This window comes from Nerophis ophidion, linkage group LG05 (genome assembly GCF_033978795.1).
Source record: "Nerophis ophidion isolate RoL-2023_Sa linkage group LG05, RoL_Noph_v1.0, whole genome shotgun sequence".
NCBI lineage: Eukaryota > Metazoa > Chordata > Actinopteri > Syngnathiformes > Syngnathidae > Nerophis > Nerophis ophidion.
Genome location: NC_084615.1, coordinates 37832567 through 37852710, shown reverse-complemented (window position 1 = coordinate 37852710; position 20144 = coordinate 37832567). Strand labels below are relative to the sequence as shown.

The following is a 20144-nucleotide window of genomic DNA, read 5'->3' as shown; positions in this document are numbered from 1 at the left end:
GGGGTGCTAATTAATTTAAAACCTCTTCTCACTCCTGCGCTTACCAAGGGCATGTGGTAAAAGTAAGCATGCGCTAATTATTTTAAAACCTCTTTTCACTCCGGCACTTACCAAAAGTATGCAGTGAAAGATTTGAGTGTGATGTAAGCTTGGACCTTAAATCCTACTGAATAGCTCTTAATCTTCTTCCTCTTATGCGATTTCAAAATACCGGTATTGAAATCAGCCTCCTCCGTTTTGAAAATGATGACAGGTGAAGTGTCACTCGTGACGTCACGAGTGTGACCAGGCGGTAATACTAAGCATGCGCTAATTATTTTGGGAAGCGAGTTTGACCCAGCAGTAATTCAAGGCAGGCGCATAATATATGCCCTGCGGCAATTCAAGGAAATACGGTATTTGATTTTTAAAACAGGCCTATAAAAAACAAGCTTCAAGTTGATTTGGCAACACTAAAATGGGCCCGAGTGTGTGAATGTGAGTGTGAATGTTGTCCATCTGTTTTGGCCCTGCAATGAAGTGGCGACTTGTCCAGAGTGTACACCGCTTTCTGCCCAAATGCAGCTGAGAAGAGGCTCCGGCACCCCCCGCAACCCCAAAAGAGACAAGCGGTAGGAAATGGATGAATGGACAGACGTTTGTTTGATTTTCCTGCAGTATTTTTGGATTTGTAATAATTAAAAGTATTACAAATACATTCAAATAAAGTATAGTCCCACACTGTGTGTATTTTTAAAAGCTGCTTGTTTAGAAATGGCAAAACGTTCACGCTGTCAACGACATCGATGTCAGAGTAACCATAGTAACCTATATGACATCTACGGTCACTGACTTGTTTTCTTCTTCTCATCTCCCACGGTGAAATAGCCCACACCGCTATCTACTGCTTCAAAGTGGTAATGGCTTTCTTTTGAACGTTGTATTTTTTTTTCTGGCAGAAATACTTTGGTTTGTATTGAAGTGAAATTTTAATAATATTTATTTAGTTTTTTTATTAGTATATGTGTTCAACAACATTGAGGAACGTTATTAGGCTACAACGAACATTACAACCGGAAGTGAGACGCCAAGATAAATTCTACCACCGGAAGTGACAGACGCGGGCTTTATGAAACTGTACTTTGGCTTTTTCTACGTTTGACCTGTTGAACAACGTTCTTCGAACATGCTGAAGAAGGCACCAAATTTGAAAAAAATTGTGAAGTCAAAGACGAAAAGCAATATTAACGTGAGACTGACGTCTGAAGCAATGGTAAGTTTGATATTTGTGAGTGCTCGTTGCGGCTAATGCCAGCTAACCAGCTAAGTGTGTGGTGATGCGCAGCTGGAGATCATTACCATGCTCTTCCTGAAGAACTTGGCCAAGGAGGCAACAGCCAAATCTTTTGAGGAGAAATCTGCGACTATCAAGCCTCGACACGTCAGAGCCGTCACCAAGGTTTGTTCACAAACGGTTTCTCGAGTTGACCCTACGCTAATGTAGTAACACAGTGGTTCTCAACCTTTTTCAGTGATGTACCCCCTGGGAATTTTTTTTTTTTAAATTCAAGTACCCCCTAATCAGAGCTAAGCATTTTTGGTTGAAAAAAAGAGATAAAGAAGTGCAGCACGGTGGAGAGGGGTTAGTTAGTGCATCTGCCTCTCAATACGAAGGTCCTGAGTAGTCCTTTGTTCAATGCTGGGCTCGGGATCTTTGCACCTGGGGATAGGTTGATTAGCAACACTAAATTGGCTCTAGTGTGTGAATGTTGTCTGTCTATCTGTGTTGGCCCTGTGATGAGGTAGCGACTTGTCCAGGGTGTACTCCGCCTTCCGCCCAATTGTAGCTGAGGTAGGCACCAGCGCCCCTCGCGACCCCAAAGGGAATAAGAGGTAGAAAAGGGATGGATGGAAAAAGAGATGAAGTAAAATACTATGTCATCAGTTTCTGATTTATTAAATTCATAACAGTGCAAAATAATGCTCATTTGTAGTGGTCTTTCTCCAACTTTTTGGGAAAAAGAGATATAAAAATAACTAAAAACTTCTTGAAAAATAAACGAGTGATTCAATTATAAATAAAGATTTCTACACATAGAAGTAATCATCAACTTAAAGTGCCCTCTTTGGGGATTGTAATAGAGATCCATCTGGATTAATGAACTTAATTGTAAACATTTCTTCACAAAAAAAAAGAAATCTTTAACATTATTATTTATGGAACATGTCCACAAAAAATCCAGCTGTCAACACTAAATATTGCATTGTTGCATTTCTTTTCACAGTTTATGACCTTACATTCATATTTTGTTAAGTATTATTCAATAAATAAATGTATAAAGGATTTTTGAATTGTATCTATTTTTAGAATATTTAAAAAAAAAAATCTCACGTACCCCTTGGCATACCTTCAAGTACCCCCAGGGGTATGCGTACCCCCATTTGAGAACCACCGTAGTAACATATACCGATGTTGATGCACTGTTTTAAGAACAGGTACACAATGAATGACCATCCACATTGTATCAAGATAATTAGTATCCAACTGGGTTACACACAATGGTGCATTGCTTTTCAATAATAATAATAATTCATTAGATTTATGTCGCGCTTTTTGATTACTAGATACTCAAAGCGCTCACAGAGAAGTGGTAACCCATCATTCATTCTCACCTGGTGGTGGTTTGCTACATCTGTAGCCACAGCTGCCCTGGGGTGGACTGACGGAAGCGTGGCTGCCAGTTTGCGCCTACGGCCCCTCCGACCACCACCTATCATTCATTCACCAGTGTGAGCGGCACCGGGGGAAAGGGTGAAGTGTCCTGCCCAAGGACACAACGGCAGAAATTTGGATGTCGATAGGTGGGGAGCGAATCTGCAATCCTCTGGTTTCTGGCACGGCCGCTCTACCCACTACGCCATGCCGCCCCTTTCATTTATAAAACGATATAGCGCAGTGTAGTTTTTAATTTTACTGAGGGAACTCTTCTGAAGGAATCAAAGTACTATCTATCTAGTTGTCATTAAATAAACAAAATGTTATACTTAATGAAATAATCTGAGTTTATTTGGATTGTAGTTACATAAATAATCATTATCGCAAGACCTTATGTAGTACTGTGCAATCGACATGAAATACACACAATTCAATAAATAGTTCTAGAAATAAGTGCCATGATTTCAGATTTTGCTTTGACATTAATTAATGAAAGCATTTTTGCAATGTTTTTCTTTGGAATCGACTAGAGATGTCCAATAATGGGCTTTTTGCAGATATTCCGATATTGTCCAACTCTTAATTACCGATTCCGATAATAACCAATATTATGCCACTTTTGTTGTAATGCCCCGCTGGATGCATTAACCAATGTAACAAGGTTTTCCAAAATAAATCAACTCAAGTTATGGAAAAGTATTTATTATTGAAGTCACAAAGTGCATTTTTTTTAACATGCCTCAAAACAGCAGGTTGGAATTTGGGACATGCTCTACCTGAGAGAGCATGAGGAGGTTGGGTGGGGATTGGTAGGGGGTAACGGGGCGTGTATATTGTATCCTGTAAGAGTTATTTCTGCAAGGGGTTCTGGGTATTTGTTCTGTTGTGTTTATATTGTGTTACGGTGCGGATGTTCTCCCGAAATGTGTTTGTCATTCTTGTTTGGTGTGGCGCATATTTGTAACATTGTTAAAAGTGTTTATACGGCCACCCTCAGTGTGACCTCTATGGCTGTTGACCAAGTATGCATGGCATTCACTTGTGTGTGTGAAAAGCCGTAGATATTCTGTGATTGGGCCGACACGCAAAGGCAGTGCCTTTTAAGGTTTATTAGCGTTCTGTACTTCTCCCTGCGTCCGTGTACCACTCCGTACAGCGGCGTTTTAAAAAGTCATACATTTTACTTTTTGAAGCCGATACCGATAATTTCCGATATTACATTTTAAAGCATTTATCGGCCTATAATATCGGACATCTCTAGAATTGACTCTTACCATTTTAATTTATACATCAGGGGTTCTGAAGGTCATTAGGTCATTCGATGGATTTTGCTAAAATTAAGGCCTCTAAATGGCATTCAAAAGCATTAAATGTTGGCCAGAGGTTTTTTTAGGCCAGGTACCATAATCAATATATCAATTCATGGAACAATAATTGAAAATGAACTTACTAACTTTGCTCTCAACTTTTAATTGCTGAGTCTGATTTTTGTCCGTCTTTGGCTTCAAACTGGATACAGAGGTCTCACTCTGTGCATCGCTGTTAGCACCTATCACGTTTGACAGTGGAAGTATGTGAACAGAGTAAGTCTTTTGTCAGTCATATTCCACGCGTTCTCCTGTGTGGAGTCGTTGTTGCGACATTTAATTCAATGTAGGAGCTGGAACCAATCATTTTAATACAACGATCACATTTAACCTGTACATTTTAAGGGCATTCAATCAATCGTTTGGTTTGTCTTAAGACGTTTTGCCTCTCTTCCAAGTAAGCTTTATCAATTCATGCTGTTAGATTGGTCAGATTTACTCCAACGGCTGGTGCCAAAAACCCATATATTTACACTACCAATACCAGGAGAGTGTGCCTGGGCAAGGATGGTTCCGCCCCATTGTAGTGAGAAAAACATTTGTTGAGATGCAAACAAGCAATTCAACGGTCAATGCCAACGACAATCGTTGAAGTGTAGTTTCCCCTCATTATCCATCCCATCCATCCATTTTCTACCGCTTATTCCCTTTCGGGGTCGCAGGGGGCGCTGGCGCCTATCTCAGCTACAATCGGGCGGAAGGCGGGGTACACCCTGGACAAGTCGCCACCTCATCGCAGGGCCAACACAGATACTGTTTAGGTATTGTGTGGCAGAACGATTGCTGTGGATCAATCACAATTAGCCAAAAACAGTCGGAATCACCCACGTTAGCATTCCTTTCAGTTATCAACAAATGGCACAAACGAGCATCTGTGACCAAATGTTTTGAACTCCTGTTATTTGTTGGTGGTTAACTTGCAGAGTCTTTTAGGAATGGTTGAGGTGTACCCCGCCCCCCGCCTTCCGCCCGATTGTAGCTGAGATAGGGAACAGCACCCCCCGTGATCCCAAAGGGAATAAGTGGTAGAAAATGAATGGATGGATGAAAAAACAGTGTTGTATGTGGGGGACAGGTGGTGTCGCAGTACTTTTCGACCTCGACATAGATGGCTTCCCTCACTCCCCTTTCTTACCATCCCTGTCCAGAATCAGTAAATTTTTGTTCTCAAAGGAGTGCTGTTTTTCCCTGAGGTGCAGGTAGACAGCTGAGTCTTGACTATAAAGAGTTGAGCTCTTTTATACTGTGCTATGCGTCGGCTTAGTGGTTGTTTTGTTTCCCCAATATATGAATCAGTGCATCCATCATTAGACTAGCTAGCATACACCAGATCTCAGAGTGTTACCTGATTTTAAATGTGCCGGGATGTTGTGTTGGTTAAACATTCTTCTGTTCTCAGATAGACCTGATACATATGGAATGACAATATTTTTGCATCTGTCACCATTTTCCTCCTCATCCACTCTGTTCTTGTTTTTTTCTGGAACTGGATGCACTTTTCACAAACGACCAACAGGGGTAACTACAGGTTTTGAGGGCTTCCCTCAAATGCCTATGCTCTTTATCTTTGGCCTATGGGCTGGTGGGAACTTTATTAGCTCTGTGTTGAAGGGTTCTAATAACGCCCAGTTTGTGTTCCGGTGGGGGGTGCGAGTAAAAAAGTAGGTATTGATCAGTATGTGTGGGTTTTCTGTATACCCCAATGTAGAGGCTATGTCTTCTCTAATGTGGACGTCACAATCAAAATTATTCATTACTGGATTTACACACTACACAACTCCATCATCATTATCATTACATTGTTGTTCTTGTTAATAATAATAGTATTATTCTCATTGAAAGGAAAAATGAAAAGAAAACAAGTCTCCTGGGCAAAGATTAACTATAAAAAATAATGTAAAATTCACAATAAAATTAACTTTTTGTGACCCCCAAAACACATGAAGCAGCACAGTAAAAACCCTGCTTAACTTGTGCTGGATAGCAACATGCTAATATAGAATAGCATTTCAAAGTGATATGACCAATCTAAAGTTGATCAGCATGAACTGATGAAGCCTACTTGGATAAGAGGCAAAACATCTAAGACAAACCAAACGGTCAAGTTGCGATCGGTTGAATGCTCTGAGATTTCAATGACCTTGATAAATGAAAACATTCATAGATAACGTGCACGTTGCTTCAAAACCGTTGGAGAATGTGTTTGCGAATGTGGACTGTAAGAGCCCCTGAAATAATGTCATAACCAGCTGACCGATGACTGCTCTTTTTTTCTCACTTAACTTTATTTTAACTGGAATATGAAACCCAAATTTCAAATAATCAGAACAAGTACACATATTTTCACAATATGTACACCGAAAAAATGTTTTCCCTAAATTTTAAACGGTAATTAAGACATTGAAACATAACTACCATACGAAAAGAATGCCCAAATCAATATGAAAAAAATGTGTAAGGAATAACAAAATAAAATTGAACAAATAAAAGCATCATTTAAAAAAAAAATGTCTGTTGTAAATTGTCTTCGTAATGTATTTTAGGATGTGGGAAGTTGTAATTACGTTTTTGTTTGCTTTATCATTAGTGAACGTTGGTTAACCCCTGTCGTTGGTAAACCCAGAGAGAAGTACTGCAGTATGTACAAAAAGACCTCCACACTTTGCTAAATGAGCATCAACGTGTTGAAATCACCCATGTTATTAACTAATTACAAGTCAGTGATTAAAGGCAGGCTGCAGTTAACATTGTCAGATTGCTTTGGCACGATCAACAAAGCAACTTATGTATTACATAGATGAACATAGAAATAAACACTCAAATAAAACAGTCTTGAGTCAGTTCTAATTCACTACAACTATTCAATATTATTGTCAAAAGCTTCTTGAGTCAATTCTAATTCACTACAGAGTAACAGTTAATGTACACTTCTCAACTATTCAATATTATTGTCAAAAGCTTACAATTGTAAACTTTTGTAAATAATAATTATCTGCAGGAGGACATGGGGATTTAATTAATTTGATGTGGCATTAAAAAGTATAACATTAGACTTGCTGAAACCTGCAGAAACCCTTTACCTTCTGGTTGTGTTTGACATTCAAATTAAGTAATAGAACATTTTATAAATTACAGTGTAAATAAGTTTCTGTTTGAATTATTTGAGTTTATTTAATTTTGTTGCAAGAACCATCCACTACTACGATGTCCAAACTTTTTATACCAAGAGCCGCATACTGAAAAATGAAAGAATTCACGGGGCCACGTTGATACTATTTTATTTTTTTCAAATTATCCATCCATCCATTTCCTACTGCTTATTCCCCTTATTCACTTTGTATATGCTAAGCTATTTAAAAGTAAACACAACATCATCTTAGCTTCTTCTGTTACGAGGGACAAAGTAGACAACTGTTGGTGTTTGATATACATAATTAATAATGAATTAATTTAATTTTCAAAACATGTCAAGGGCCAATAAAAAACTAGCCGTGGACAAAAATTGCTCCTGGACCGTACTTTGGACACCCTGCTCAACTGTACAGTTTTTGTCTTATAGTGGTTGCTGATATATTTACTATATCATTTAATATAATAATGATTTTTTTGACTTCTTCACAGAAAATGCTGAAAAAGGCACGAGGATGAAGACCATGAATGTATTTTTGTACACTCTGAAATGTTTCCTATCCAGCTTTTAGAAATATATTTTATTGAATTTTTCTCACCAAGCCAGATTTTTCCAAGAACTTCCAAATGATCAAAGCATAGGTTCAGTCCTCTTCGCGGATATTGACAGACATTACTGTAAAGTGATGCAAGTTTACCTTCCCCTGCCAGCTTTTATGAGTACATCAAGAAGTTGATTTTGATTTTTTTTTTCCTGCACCAAGGTATAACATAATTAAAATGGTTTTTGTTCCCCTTTTACATTTTGTTCCATCATTCTCCATCAACTAGGAAATAGCCTTGCTAACAGACGGACTTGTTTTTTTAATTAACTGGGCAAATTTGACTATGTTAAGCAACATATTGATCACAATCTGCATACAATTTTTGTTGATGGAATATCGGTAGAAAATGGATGGATGGATGGAATATCACCCGCCCTGCGATCAGATGGCGACTTGTCCGGGTGTACCTTGCCTTCCGCCCGAATGCAGCTGAGATAGGCTCCAGCACCCCATGTGACCCCGAAATGGACAAGCGGTAGAAAATGGATGGATGGAATATCACCCTTGACATTATGCCATGTGACAAGTCATTTACATCTACTTTTGCACTTAATTAAAAAAAAAAAACATGTTATTTTGTCTGATAAAATGTGGGGCCAAGCGGTAAATGACTCATTGTCATGTTCTGTTTTGCTTTCTCAACTATTAAAGAACTACTTATTCAAGTTTGACATGTTCAGTTGATGTTATTACTGATTTTCTTATTAAAATGACCATATAATAAACCGAGACAACAAACTACTGGGGTTTTGTACTGCTTGTTATTTTTTTTAAATTACATTTTATATCAATTCGGGATAATAGTGAAATCTTAAGACATACAGTATGGGGGAAAAAACTCTGCTTGTCTTCCGGGCCTGTTTTGTACACAACAAGATAGAGCTGTTGAGCAACAAATATGATCCTCTGGGTTTTTTTAAATGCGAGTTTCCTCTTTTGTAATAGTTTATTTAAAATATTTTTTTTCCTGCAGGCACATTTCAGTATATTTCAACACAATGCAAATATTACTGGTAATTAGCTTTCAGCAATCCATATTGAAATTATAATAAAAATGTCTTACTGTTTAAATACTGCTTTTCTAATTGTCGCTGTTAACTGTCATATTAAACAAATAAATTAAATGTAATTTTTAAATAATACCATACTGTTTGAATATTTTTAAGATATCCAATTTTATGTACGCGAAATGGATGACTACAAGATTTCTTATCTACTAAAAGTAAGCAAGTTGCCTCTGTGATGACGAACTACAATCTCAGTCCACTTGGAATAAGTGAGACAAGATGGATACAGTCTGGACAAAAATGACTGACCTCTGGAGAGATGCTACTGTACTCTGGACACGAAGAGCACAATGCCCCCCACACCCAAAGAGTGGCACTGATGCTGTCTAAAATAGCACAGAGAGCGCCCATTGGATGGGAAGCACATGGCCCGAGGATCATCGCTTCATCCTTCCGAACAAAGAAAAGGAAGATCACTATGAATATCATACAACGCTATGCTCCGACCAACGATGGTAAGGAAGAAGACAAAGATCATTTCTACAACAGGCTGTAATCCAATATAGAACTCGTCCAGAGAGGGGCATCACAGTCCTGATGGGAGACCTAAATTCCAAGATTGGAGGGGACAACAGAGGGTATGAAGAGATCATGAGAAAACATGGATTGGGGACCATGAATATAAATGGGGAAAGGCTGGCGGACTTGTGCGCTATGAACAAGTTAATCATTGGTGGCAGTGTTTTTCCCTATAAAAACATCCACAAAGCCACTTGGGTATTGCTAAACCACAAAACAGAGAACCAGATTGACCATGTCTGTATTAGTTAGAGATTCAGGAGGAGCATGCAGAATGTAAGCGTAAAGAGAGGTGCAGAAAGAAACAACCCTTTTGTGTGAATGAGTGTACATGGGGGAGGGAGGTTTTTTTGGGTTGGTGCACTAATTCTAAGTGTATCTTGTGTTTTTTTTTTGTTGATTTAATATAAAAAAAGAGAGGATGCAGATGTGACCTCAGACCATCACCTCGTCGTAACCAGCCTGAAGCTGAGAAAGAAATGGATGGCAGCACACACAACAACACAGCTCTCCTGAGATACCCCAGCAAGCTACAAGAGTTCAGAGTAAAACTGCAACAAATTCCAAGTCCTAGAGGAGTTATTTGAAGAGGGCGTGTGTATTCTGGAGAGCAGGTGGAAGGAGACAAAAGAAGAGGTAATATCTCCCTGCCAGGAAGTGCTCGGGTCCAAGAAGAACCAGCACAAGGATTGCATCTCAGGGGACAGTCTGCAAAGGATCCAAGAGAAGAAGGCGACAGTGAACAACAGCAGAACACGTGCAGAAAAGGCCAAGGCACAAGAAAGGTACACAGAAGGAAACAAGCCAGTGAATAAAAGCATCCGAGCAGATAAGCGAAGATATATGGGCAACCTAGCAAGAGAGGGAAACATGAGATAATTATACATCACCAGGAAGCTAGCAGGAAAGTACAAAAAACCAGAACGACCAGTGAAGGACAAAGAGGGAAGAACAGATGGAGGGAGTACTTCAAATAAATTCTAAACCAGCCAGCGTCACAGGATACACCAGACATCACTCAGGCTGACGAACCCATAGCTTACATCGCCCCAACCACTGAAGAAATCAAGCAGCTAAGAAATGGAAAGTCTGCAGGACCGGACAACATTCCTGCGGAATGACTTAAGTCCAATATGGAAAGCACAACGAAGATGCTTCACCCACTCTTCAAGAAAATTTGGGAGGAAAAAGAAGTGCCAAGAGATTGGAAAGAGGGTTAGATAATCAAGATCCCAAAGAAAGGAGACCTCAGGAACTGTACAAAGTATAGAGGGATCACACTGCTATCAGTGCCTGGGAAAGTTTTTAACAGAGTCATCTTGAATCGGATGAAAGACAACTGCGAGATGAGCAAGCAGGTTTTCGCAAGGACTGATACTGCACAGACCGGATTGCAGCTTTGCACATCCTAGTGGAGCAATCAATCGAGTGGAACTCGTCCCTGTACATAAACCTTGTTGGCTATAAGAAAGCCTTTGACGGTCTAGACAGAGATACACTCTGGAAGCTCCTCCGACATTATGGGGTGCCGACCAACATTGTATCCATCATCAGGAACTCCTATGAGGGACTGACATGTAAGGTGGTCCATGGAGGACAGTTAACTGAGCCATCCCAAGTGAAGACTGGGGTCAGACAGGGCTGTCTTCTCTCGCCTCTCCTCTTCCTGCTAGCCATTGACTGGATAATGAAGACCTCCACTGCACAGGGAATGAACGGGATTCAGTGGACACCTTGGGTACAACTGGATGACTTGGACTATGCCGACGATCTGGCACTACTTTCACACACCCAACAACAGATGCAGGAGAAGATCAACAATTTGGCATGCACCTCGGCAAAAGTAGGACTCAACATCCACAAAGAAAAGACCAAGATCCTCAAGACTAACACCGCCAACACCAGAGCAATCGTGCTGGATGGAGAGGAACAGGAAGAAGTTGAATCCTTCACCTACCTTGGGAGTGAGATTGAAAAATTGGGCGGCACGGACACACGAATCATTCAACTGCGTAACATTTTGATCTGGAAAGAACTGACCTTCAACACCAAAGTCAGACTATTTAACTCTAACATCAAAGCAGTCCTCTTATATGGAGCAGAGACCTGGAGAACCACAACTGACACCGTCAGAAAAGTGCAGGTGTTTACTAACAGCTGCTTGTGGAAGATTCTGCACATCCGATGGCCAGACACCATTTCCAATACTGAACTCTGGCAAAGGACAAATCAGCTTCCCACGGAAGCAGAAATTAAGAAATGCAGATGGCGCTGGATAGGCCCCCCTCCGCGTAAGCCCACAAATACCATTACTAGGCAAGCCCTAGTATGGAACCCGCGGGGCAAGCGAAAAAAGGGGCCGTCCCAGAAACACCTGGCGCAGAGACCTGGAGACAGACACGAAGACCATGAAGATGACCTGGACCCAACTGGAGAGAACGGCCTAAGACAGAAATGTCTGGAGATCACTTGTTGACGGCCTGTGCCCTAGAAGGGGTAGTAATGTAAGTAAGTAAAAGTAAGCAAGACACACAATTATATTTATTACATTATCTGTATATTTATGTTTGCTTTGTTGACAACAAAACAGAATAAAAAAATATTTTTTAAAACAAATATTTTAAATAACTTTGCTATTTTACAAATATTTTTCTAATCATTTGTGTTTTTGTAAGTGCTACTACTTCTATTTACTGGTCAAGCGCACAGTGACATGATGGAGACAGAGACGTGATGATGAACGAGTGTTCGCTGCTATTCCAGGGTGTCAACCTGGTTTCCCTGCTGTGAGGCTTGACACATATAGTCTTGGTAAAAGAGATGGAACATGCATGCATGAGGAATATATCAAGGCATGGGACAGGGGATCATGTTGGGACAACAGATGTGAAGCCCAATGACATGTTTAGGAGGAGACAATGACACCGTAAGATAGGCCAGCCAGCTGAGGAAGGATAAGGTCACTGAGTGCTGCTTGCGGGGCTCTGAACTATATGTGCTGGGTTATATATACTACAATCATACACAAACATAGCTTCTTGGCCAAAGACACAGACAGACAGGAGACATTTATTATGATACCATGTGCTCCATACACAATGGATCCCTGCAAGTTCAACATAAACTGATTTGCTTTGATGATTTATTTTTTTGTACAAACCCCGTTTCCATAAGAGAAGGGAAATTGTGTTAGATGTAAATATAAACGGAATACAATGATTCGCGAATCCCTTTCAACCCGAATTCAATTGAATGCACTACAAAGAAAAGATATTTGATGTTCAAACTCTTAAGCTTTTTTTTTTTTTGCAAATAATAATAAAGTTAGAATTTCCTGGCTGCAACACGTGCCAAAGTAGTTCGGTAAGGGCATATTCACCACTGTGTTACATCATCTTTTCTTTTAACATCACTCAAACGTTTGGGAACTGAGGAAACTAATTGTTGAAGCTTAGAAAGTGGAATTCTTTCCCATTCTTGTTTTATGTAGAGCTTCAGTCATTCAACAGTCCGGGGTGTCCACTGTCGTATTTTACGCTTCATGATGCGCCACACATTTTCGATGGAAGAAAGGTCTGGACTGCAGGCGGGCCAGGAAAGTACCCGCACTCTTTTTTTTACAAAGCCACGCTGTTGTAATATGTGCTGAATTTGGCTTGGCATTGTCTTGCTGAAATAAGCAGGGGCGTCCATGAAAAAGACGGCGCTTGGATGGCAGCATATGTTGTTCCAAAACCTGTATGTACCTTTCAGCATTAATGGTGCCGTCACAGCTGTGTAAGTTACCCATGCCTTGGGCACTAATGCACCCCCATACCATCACAGATGCTGGCTTTTGAACTTTGCGTCGATAACAGTCTGGATGGTTCGCTTCCCCTTTGGTCTGGATGACACAATGTCGAATATTTCCAAAAACAATTTGAAATGTGGACTCGTCAGACTACAGAACACTTATCCACTTTGCATCAGTCCATCTTAGATGATCTTGGGCCCAGAGAAGCCGGCGGCGTTTCTGGATGTCATTGATAAATGGCTTTCGCTTTGCATAGTAGAGCTTTAACTTGTACTTACAGATGTAGCGACAAACTGTATTTAGTGACAGTGGTTTTCTGAAGTGTTCCTGAGCCCATGTGGTGATACCATTCAGAGATTGATGTCGGTTTTTGATACAGTGCCGTCAGAGGGATCGAAGGTCACAGTCATTCAATGTTGGTTTCCGGCCATGCCACTTAAGTGGAGGGATTTTTCCAGATTCTCTCAACCTTTTGATTATATTGTGGACCGTAGATGTTGAAATCCCTAAACTTCTTGCAATTGCACTTTGAGAAACATTGTTCTTAAACTGTTTGACTATTTGCTCACGCAGTTGTGGACAAAGGGGTGTACCTCGCCCCATCCTTTCTTGTGAAAGACTGAGCATTTTTTGGGAAGCTGTTTTTATACCCAATCATGGCACCCACCTGTTCCCAATTAGCCTGCGCACCTGTGGGATGTTCCAAATAAGTGTTTGATGAGCATTCCTCTATTGTATCAGTATTTATTGCCACCTTTCCCAACTTCTTTGTCACATATGTTGTCTTTGTAGCATATTCAACTGAATATATGTTGAAAGGGATTTGCAAATCATTGTATTCCGTTTATATTTACATTTAACACAATTTCCCAACTCATATGGAAACTGGGTTTGTATTAACATAAAACAATAAACATGCATGGCAAAGCAACAGACTAGTTTAAAAAAAAGAGTTAAGCACAGTATGAGTAACAGATGCCTGCTAGTGTGGCTGTGTCGTGTAAACCTCACTTCCTAAACCACATTGTGGACAATGACTTTAGTCAGTGGGGTCTGTGGAACATGCGTCTTCTTACTGTCATCTTTGCTGTAGTTTTTATGGTTTCATATGAAGTCTATACTGACAGATAAGTTAGATATGTTATATGCTACTTTTTTTTTTTTTTTAGAAATGGCAACAGCGGAGGATGCATGTGCTCGTACGAGCCAGTCTGGCCCACAACTAGAGGATAGAGAAAAAGAAGGATCTTATTGACTACAGCGTCGGACTACAATGCGGATTCGCACAAAGCACAATGGGTAAATCTCTACTATATACTTAGTGGATAATCCGCTGATGTCCCAATTGGGAAAAATATCATAAATTCTGCATATTCTAAACAATGTAAGAAGGAAGTCAAAATTGTTTTATAAATATCTCCGCTATGCCTCCATAGTTTGATTTCAAATTTTGGGACTTATGCAGATCACAAACACACAAAAACAGTGACCAAAAGGAAAGAAAAGTTGATTTTGAACAACAACTCCCCTTTAATAGTCGCGCTGGACAATGAGCTGACACCTCGGGCTTTTAGCGAATTAGCTTGCGCTCTCAACTTTCAATTTGCAGACCTTGAAGTTTATCAGGAAGCACTTCTTTCGCTCACAATTTCTAGCTCATACAAATGAAATAGGAGGAGGGCCAATCGTTTCTCGTCACCATAATCTATCTGAATGGAACTAAGAAAAAATCTGAAGTTTTACATTATTTTTATATTATCGCACCAAATAAGGTAAATGTTCATTTTTTCTTTTTTCCCATTTGACTCATTGACCAGAGTTCTGCATTTCATATTCCTTTCTATTTATCAAAAAACATAAACAATTATATTGCAAACTACTGATTTAATTTGTAAATCAATTGTAGTGACAGATGACTGTTGTCAAACACCAACACAGTATCATCAGTGCGCGGTCAATACAGCTAGCGAGTTTGCCATACACTCACCGAGGCAAAAAAAGCAACAACAAAAAAAAAAGTTACACGCCCCAGTGCCATGAATGTGGTCTGCTTGGCAATGCGACGCTTGTAGTTACGTTAGCCACAATGCTCTAGCGAGCTAATAACAGTCGGAAAAAAAGGCAAAGAGAAAGCAAAACTTGTTAGAGAGACTTAGTGACTTAGTGATCATTTTATTGTCATTCAAATTACAACTTTACAGTACAGATAAGATCGAAATTTAGTTGCGTTAGCTCATGGTAGTGCAGGATAAAAGAGCAATAATGTGCAGATATAAATAAATAGATTACTGTACAGATAAATATATAGCACTTTTGCATATGCATCCAGGTTTATGGATGTATGTTGTATTGTCTTTATATTCCAGGGAGTTCATCCGTTTTTGGAGGGAAATTGATGGGATTATTATGATGTGTTCAAGAGTCTTATGGCCTGAGGGAAGAAGCTGTTACAGAACCTTTAGGTTCTGCTCTGGAGGCTGCAGAACCTCTTTCTAGAGTCCAACAGTGAAAACAGTCCTTGTTGCGGGAGGGGGGAGTCTTTTCAGATTTCCTGAGCCCTGGTCAAGCAGCGGCTTTTTGCCATTTCCGGGATAGGAGGAAGAGGAGTCCTGATGATCTTTTCTGCCGTCCTCACCACTCTCTGCTTCCATTCTTTACGTTGACACTGTTGTGCTGTGCTACGCTTGTTAGGCTTGCGAGCAATATTGCTCAAGCTAGCTAATGACACTTAATCACAAAAAAGTAAAATGTGTTGGTAGAGTTGTTACTTTAGATAAGATAGGTTGGGGACATCTCTGCGCTGCTGACCCGTCCCCGCTCGGGATGGTCTCCTGCTTACCCCAGTATGGACTGGATTTAGATCCACTATATACTGGACTTTCACAATATTACCGTATTTTTTCGGATTATAATTTGCTCCGGAGTATACGTCGCACCGGCCGAAAATGCATAATAAAGAAGGAAAAAAACATATATAAATTGCACTGGAGTATAAGTCGCATTTTTGGGGGAAATTTATTTGATAAAATCCAACACCAAGAATAGACATTTGAAAGGCAATTTAAAATAAATAAAGAATAGTGAACAACAGGCTGAATAAGTGTACGTTATATGACGCATAAATAACCAACTGAGAAGGTGCCTGGTATGTTAACGTAACATATTATGGTAAGAGTCATTCAAATAACTATAACATATAGAACATCCTATACGTTTACCAAACAATCTGTCACTCCTAATCGATAAATCCCATGAAATCTTCTTCCTCGATGTCACTTCTAAACAACTCTGCCAACTCCAAATGTATGCGCCACTTCCTCTTGTCGTTTTCTGCTGCATATTTCACTACTTCCAGCTTGTAATCTGAAGTACATGATTTTCTTTTCGGTGCCATTTTTGTTCAGCCCTTCTCAGTTTTTATAAGTTACCGCCAATGATGAAATGATCCATTTTGATAGCTACGGCAGTAGCATATAGCAGTTAGCATTCCATGACCCACAATGCACTTCTGCCATGACCTTCCTCCGCCGAATTCTTATTGGTTGACGTGTGTGTGACGATTGCTGACATTTTCTTCGTCTCTTCCGCGAATTAGATCAATTATATTATTTGATATTATTTGATATTTTACGGTCATGTGTTAATAATTTCACACATAAATCGCTCCGGAGTATATGTCGCACCCCCGACCAAACTATGAAAAAAACTGCGACTTATAGTCCGAAAAATACGGTATGTTAGAACCACTCGACGTCCATTACATCCGGTCTCCCCTACAGGAGGGGGGGTCCTCTCCAAGGTTTTTCATAGTCATTCACATAGACATCCCACTGGGTTGTGAGTTTTTCCTTGCCCTTATGTGGGCTCTGAACCGAGGATGTCGTCGTGGCTTGTGCAGCCCTTTGAGACACTTGTAATTTAGGGCTTTATAAATAAACAGTGATTGATTGATAGAAGCTCATTGAGCTGGAGCAACACAGCCTTTTTGAGCAATATTGAAGGCTTTATTTTCCCGTACTTATTAGTTGTTTCGTGGCATTGTGGTCCAACGCCTCCTTGCAGACCCTTTCCTCACTTTGCAGCAAGCACACAGTATTAGGTGTCCTCACCCTCCACGAATAGTCCTGTCACACATATTTCGCCTCTCGGAGGCCGGCATCTATAGCTCTATTGTGCAGGATTATTTATGACTAATCAATCTTCCATTATGCACTTTTATGGCCTGAACATTCATGCTGCACTGCTTTAAATCTGTCATCACAACCGTATTTGAGTGCAGATTTGGAGGTTGTGCGTGTACGTTAAATGTATGTCAAGGGTGCTGGCAGCCATCACTGGAATGACCTCACCGCGGCTACCGTGACTACGGTTTCATCGAGCTCGCGCCACCATGGCCTATCAAGTGACCCCGCCTTGCTGAGCCTGAGTCGCTACTGCTGAACCATTTATAACGGCGATGCATCACCGTGATGATGACATCTGAAACCTGTAAAGGTGGTATTCTGGGCATAACGCGTGTACAATGATGATGACATCGTCTATTCCCGGGCCGGTCACCTCAGACGGGATGTTGAAGTGAGACACGGGCCACTTTATTAGAAACAGCCAGCAGCATTTGTAAAGTCTATTTTAATGACATGTATGGGTAGCCTCTGAACAGACAGCATGTAGAGCAGTGATTGTCAGCTGGTGGGTCGCGAGGACCCGTTTTAGTTAATCAGAAAAAAGCAAAAATAATCTTGCGCTTTTATACTGAAATTGATTTGTTTACCCGGCTAGGTGCAGTGGTGAATATAGTAGTCTCAAGTAATACTGGTACTTTAGAGGAGTACGTCTCAATTATATTTTGTCATGCTTCCCCCCTTGGTGACATAAATATTTTTACGCCCCCAATAAATTGAACTACGTTTGAAAAACTTGATATTTGTTTTTTCAATCCATACAAACTACTCTGTTTCTGGCACCAGCACCTACGTGCCATCTAGCTGAAGACTTTTATATAGTCTTCTCATGCCCACCCCACTATTTAAGAAGTACTGTTCTAATGGTTATACATCCAGTCGTGGTCAAAAGTTTACATACACTTGTGAAGGACATAACGTCATGGCTGTCTTGAGTTTCCAATAATTTCTATAACTCTTGTTTTTTTGTGATAGAGTGATTAGAGCACACACATTCATGAAGTTTGGTTCTTTTATTAATTTTTTGTTTTTCCACTGAAAATGTGACGAAATCTGCTGGGTCAAAAGTATGCATTCAGCAAAGGCAATATTTGGTTACATGTCCTTTGGCAAGTTTCACTGCAAAAAGGCACTTTTGGTAGCCATCCACAAGCTTCTGGTTGAATTTTTGAGCACTCCTCTTGACAAACTTGGTGCAGTTCAGCTAAATTTGTTGGTTTTCTGACATAGACTTGTTTCTTCAGCATTGTCCACATGATTAAGTCAGGACTTTGGGATGGCCATTCTTAAACCTTAATTCTAGCCTGATTTAGCCATTCCTTTACCACTTTTGACGTGTTTGGGGCGTCATTGTCCCGTTGGAACACCCAACTGCGCCCAACACCTAACCTCCGGGCTGATGATTTTTAATCTGACCTTCGCCAGATCCTTGTAGTTCGCTGAGCTCCACACTACTGGAAGGAGGTTTTGGGTGAAAATCTCACGATACATGGCCCCATTCATTCTTTCCTTAACACGGATCAATCGTCCTGTCCCCTTAGCAGAAAAACATCCCCAAAGCATGATTTTTCCAAACAGAGGATGACCCTGCTCTTTATTAGACATGTTTGACTCTTCTCCACTCGACTGCATCAAAATGGAGCTTTTGTCATGAAAAAAATCACAAGTCGGCAAACATGCATTATTGTCGGTTTCCTGCACATCATCTTCATTACTAGAGGAAAAAGCTAATCTGCAGGAGAAAATCCCTCTGCCATTTTCAAATATGTTTATTTTTTCATTGGTCAGCTTGAAGCGTCCCTCTCTCTCGGACTCTCTCCAAGGATCTGGGACTTCTCAATAGGAGATGTATTTCAGACGGTGCGACCTTGTAAAAAAATCTTTGTATGTGATTGGCTAAACCACTTGTCCGTTATCTTGAATGACGTGCTACTTCAACCACTCACATCAAAATCAACCCATGACGCTGATGAGAGCAACGCTGAAAATTCCAAAACAGAACACTCGACATATTGGATAACGACAGAGCGAAAAGTTAGAGAACTTTTGCTGAAACAACGCAGCAATGTCAGTAGACGATTGATGTCGCAAAACAGTTTTAATAGCAGAATCAATGTCAGCTCACAACTGCTCGCTGCGTGCTGCCATTGTTGTATGATTCACACAGTCGCTTCGGCGCTACGTCACATCTACTAAATCCTGCCTCGTGATCCCGATTGGTTCATTATTTTTTGCTATCTTGAAGGAGTTTACAGTGCCCTCGAGCCCAGATCCTTGTGTGGAGCTCAGCGAACTACAAGGATCTGGCGAGCGTCACGTTACCTGCATGCCATCTCGCTGAAGACTTTTACATTATTTTCTCACACCCCCCGACACCTTATCATGCCCACCAAACTATACACTATAGTACTGGCCTAATTATTATACATATCTGTATTTCTTGTATGCAAGAATGTTTTAGCACAACCACTAGGGGACGCAAGAAATGCCATTTACCAGTAATTGTCGAATTCAAGGCCCGGGGGCCATAGAAAATTCATTCGCGGCCCAGATCTGGCCCCCGGGCCTTGACTTTGAAACTCAATGGTAAATGGCATGTCTTGCATCCCCCAAACATGTACGTTTCTTTAAAGACAGGGGTGTCAAAGTCAAGGCCCGCAAATTAATTATCTATGGATGATATTTGATTAGTATTAGAAACGGCCCGCAGGCCACAGCCGCCTGGTGCGGTTTTGCATGCACTGATACGGCATCAGCGTTGGCGCTAGGAATTTTCAAAATGGGGTTA

General features: G+C 40.5%; 1 protein-coding gene across 1 annotated transcript; it reads left to right on the top strand.

Annotated features, from left to right (window-relative positions):
• The first annotated feature begins 1070 nt into the window (after positions 1 to 1070).
• On the top strand, positions 1071 to 7939 carry cenpw (centromere protein W). Its single transcript, XM_061900796.1, has 3 exons — positions 1071 to 1252; positions 1325 to 1438; positions 7684 to 7939. The coding sequence occupies exons 1-3, from the start codon at positions 1166 to 1168 to the stop codon at positions 7708 to 7710; spliced, it is 228 nt and encodes a 75-aa protein (XP_061756780.1). The 5' UTR covers positions 1071 to 1165; the 3' UTR covers positions 7711 to 7939.
• The last annotated feature ends 12205 nt before the right edge of the window (positions 7940 to 20144 follow it).

Bases quoted from the DNA above. Each gene is read 5' to 3' on its own strand.
- cenpw (XM_061900796.1), top strand. From the start codon at position 1,166: ATGCTGAAGAAGGCACCAAATTTGAAAAAAATTGTGAAGTCAAAGACG. The intron at 1,253-1,324 runs GTAAGTTTGATA...GGTGATGCGCAG, and splicing joins GACTGACGTCTGAAGCAATG to CTGGAGATCATTACCATGCT. The intron at 1,439-7,683 runs GTTTGTTCACAA...ACTTCTTCACAG, and splicing joins ACGTCAGAGCCGTCACCAAG to AAAATGCTGAAAAAGGCACG.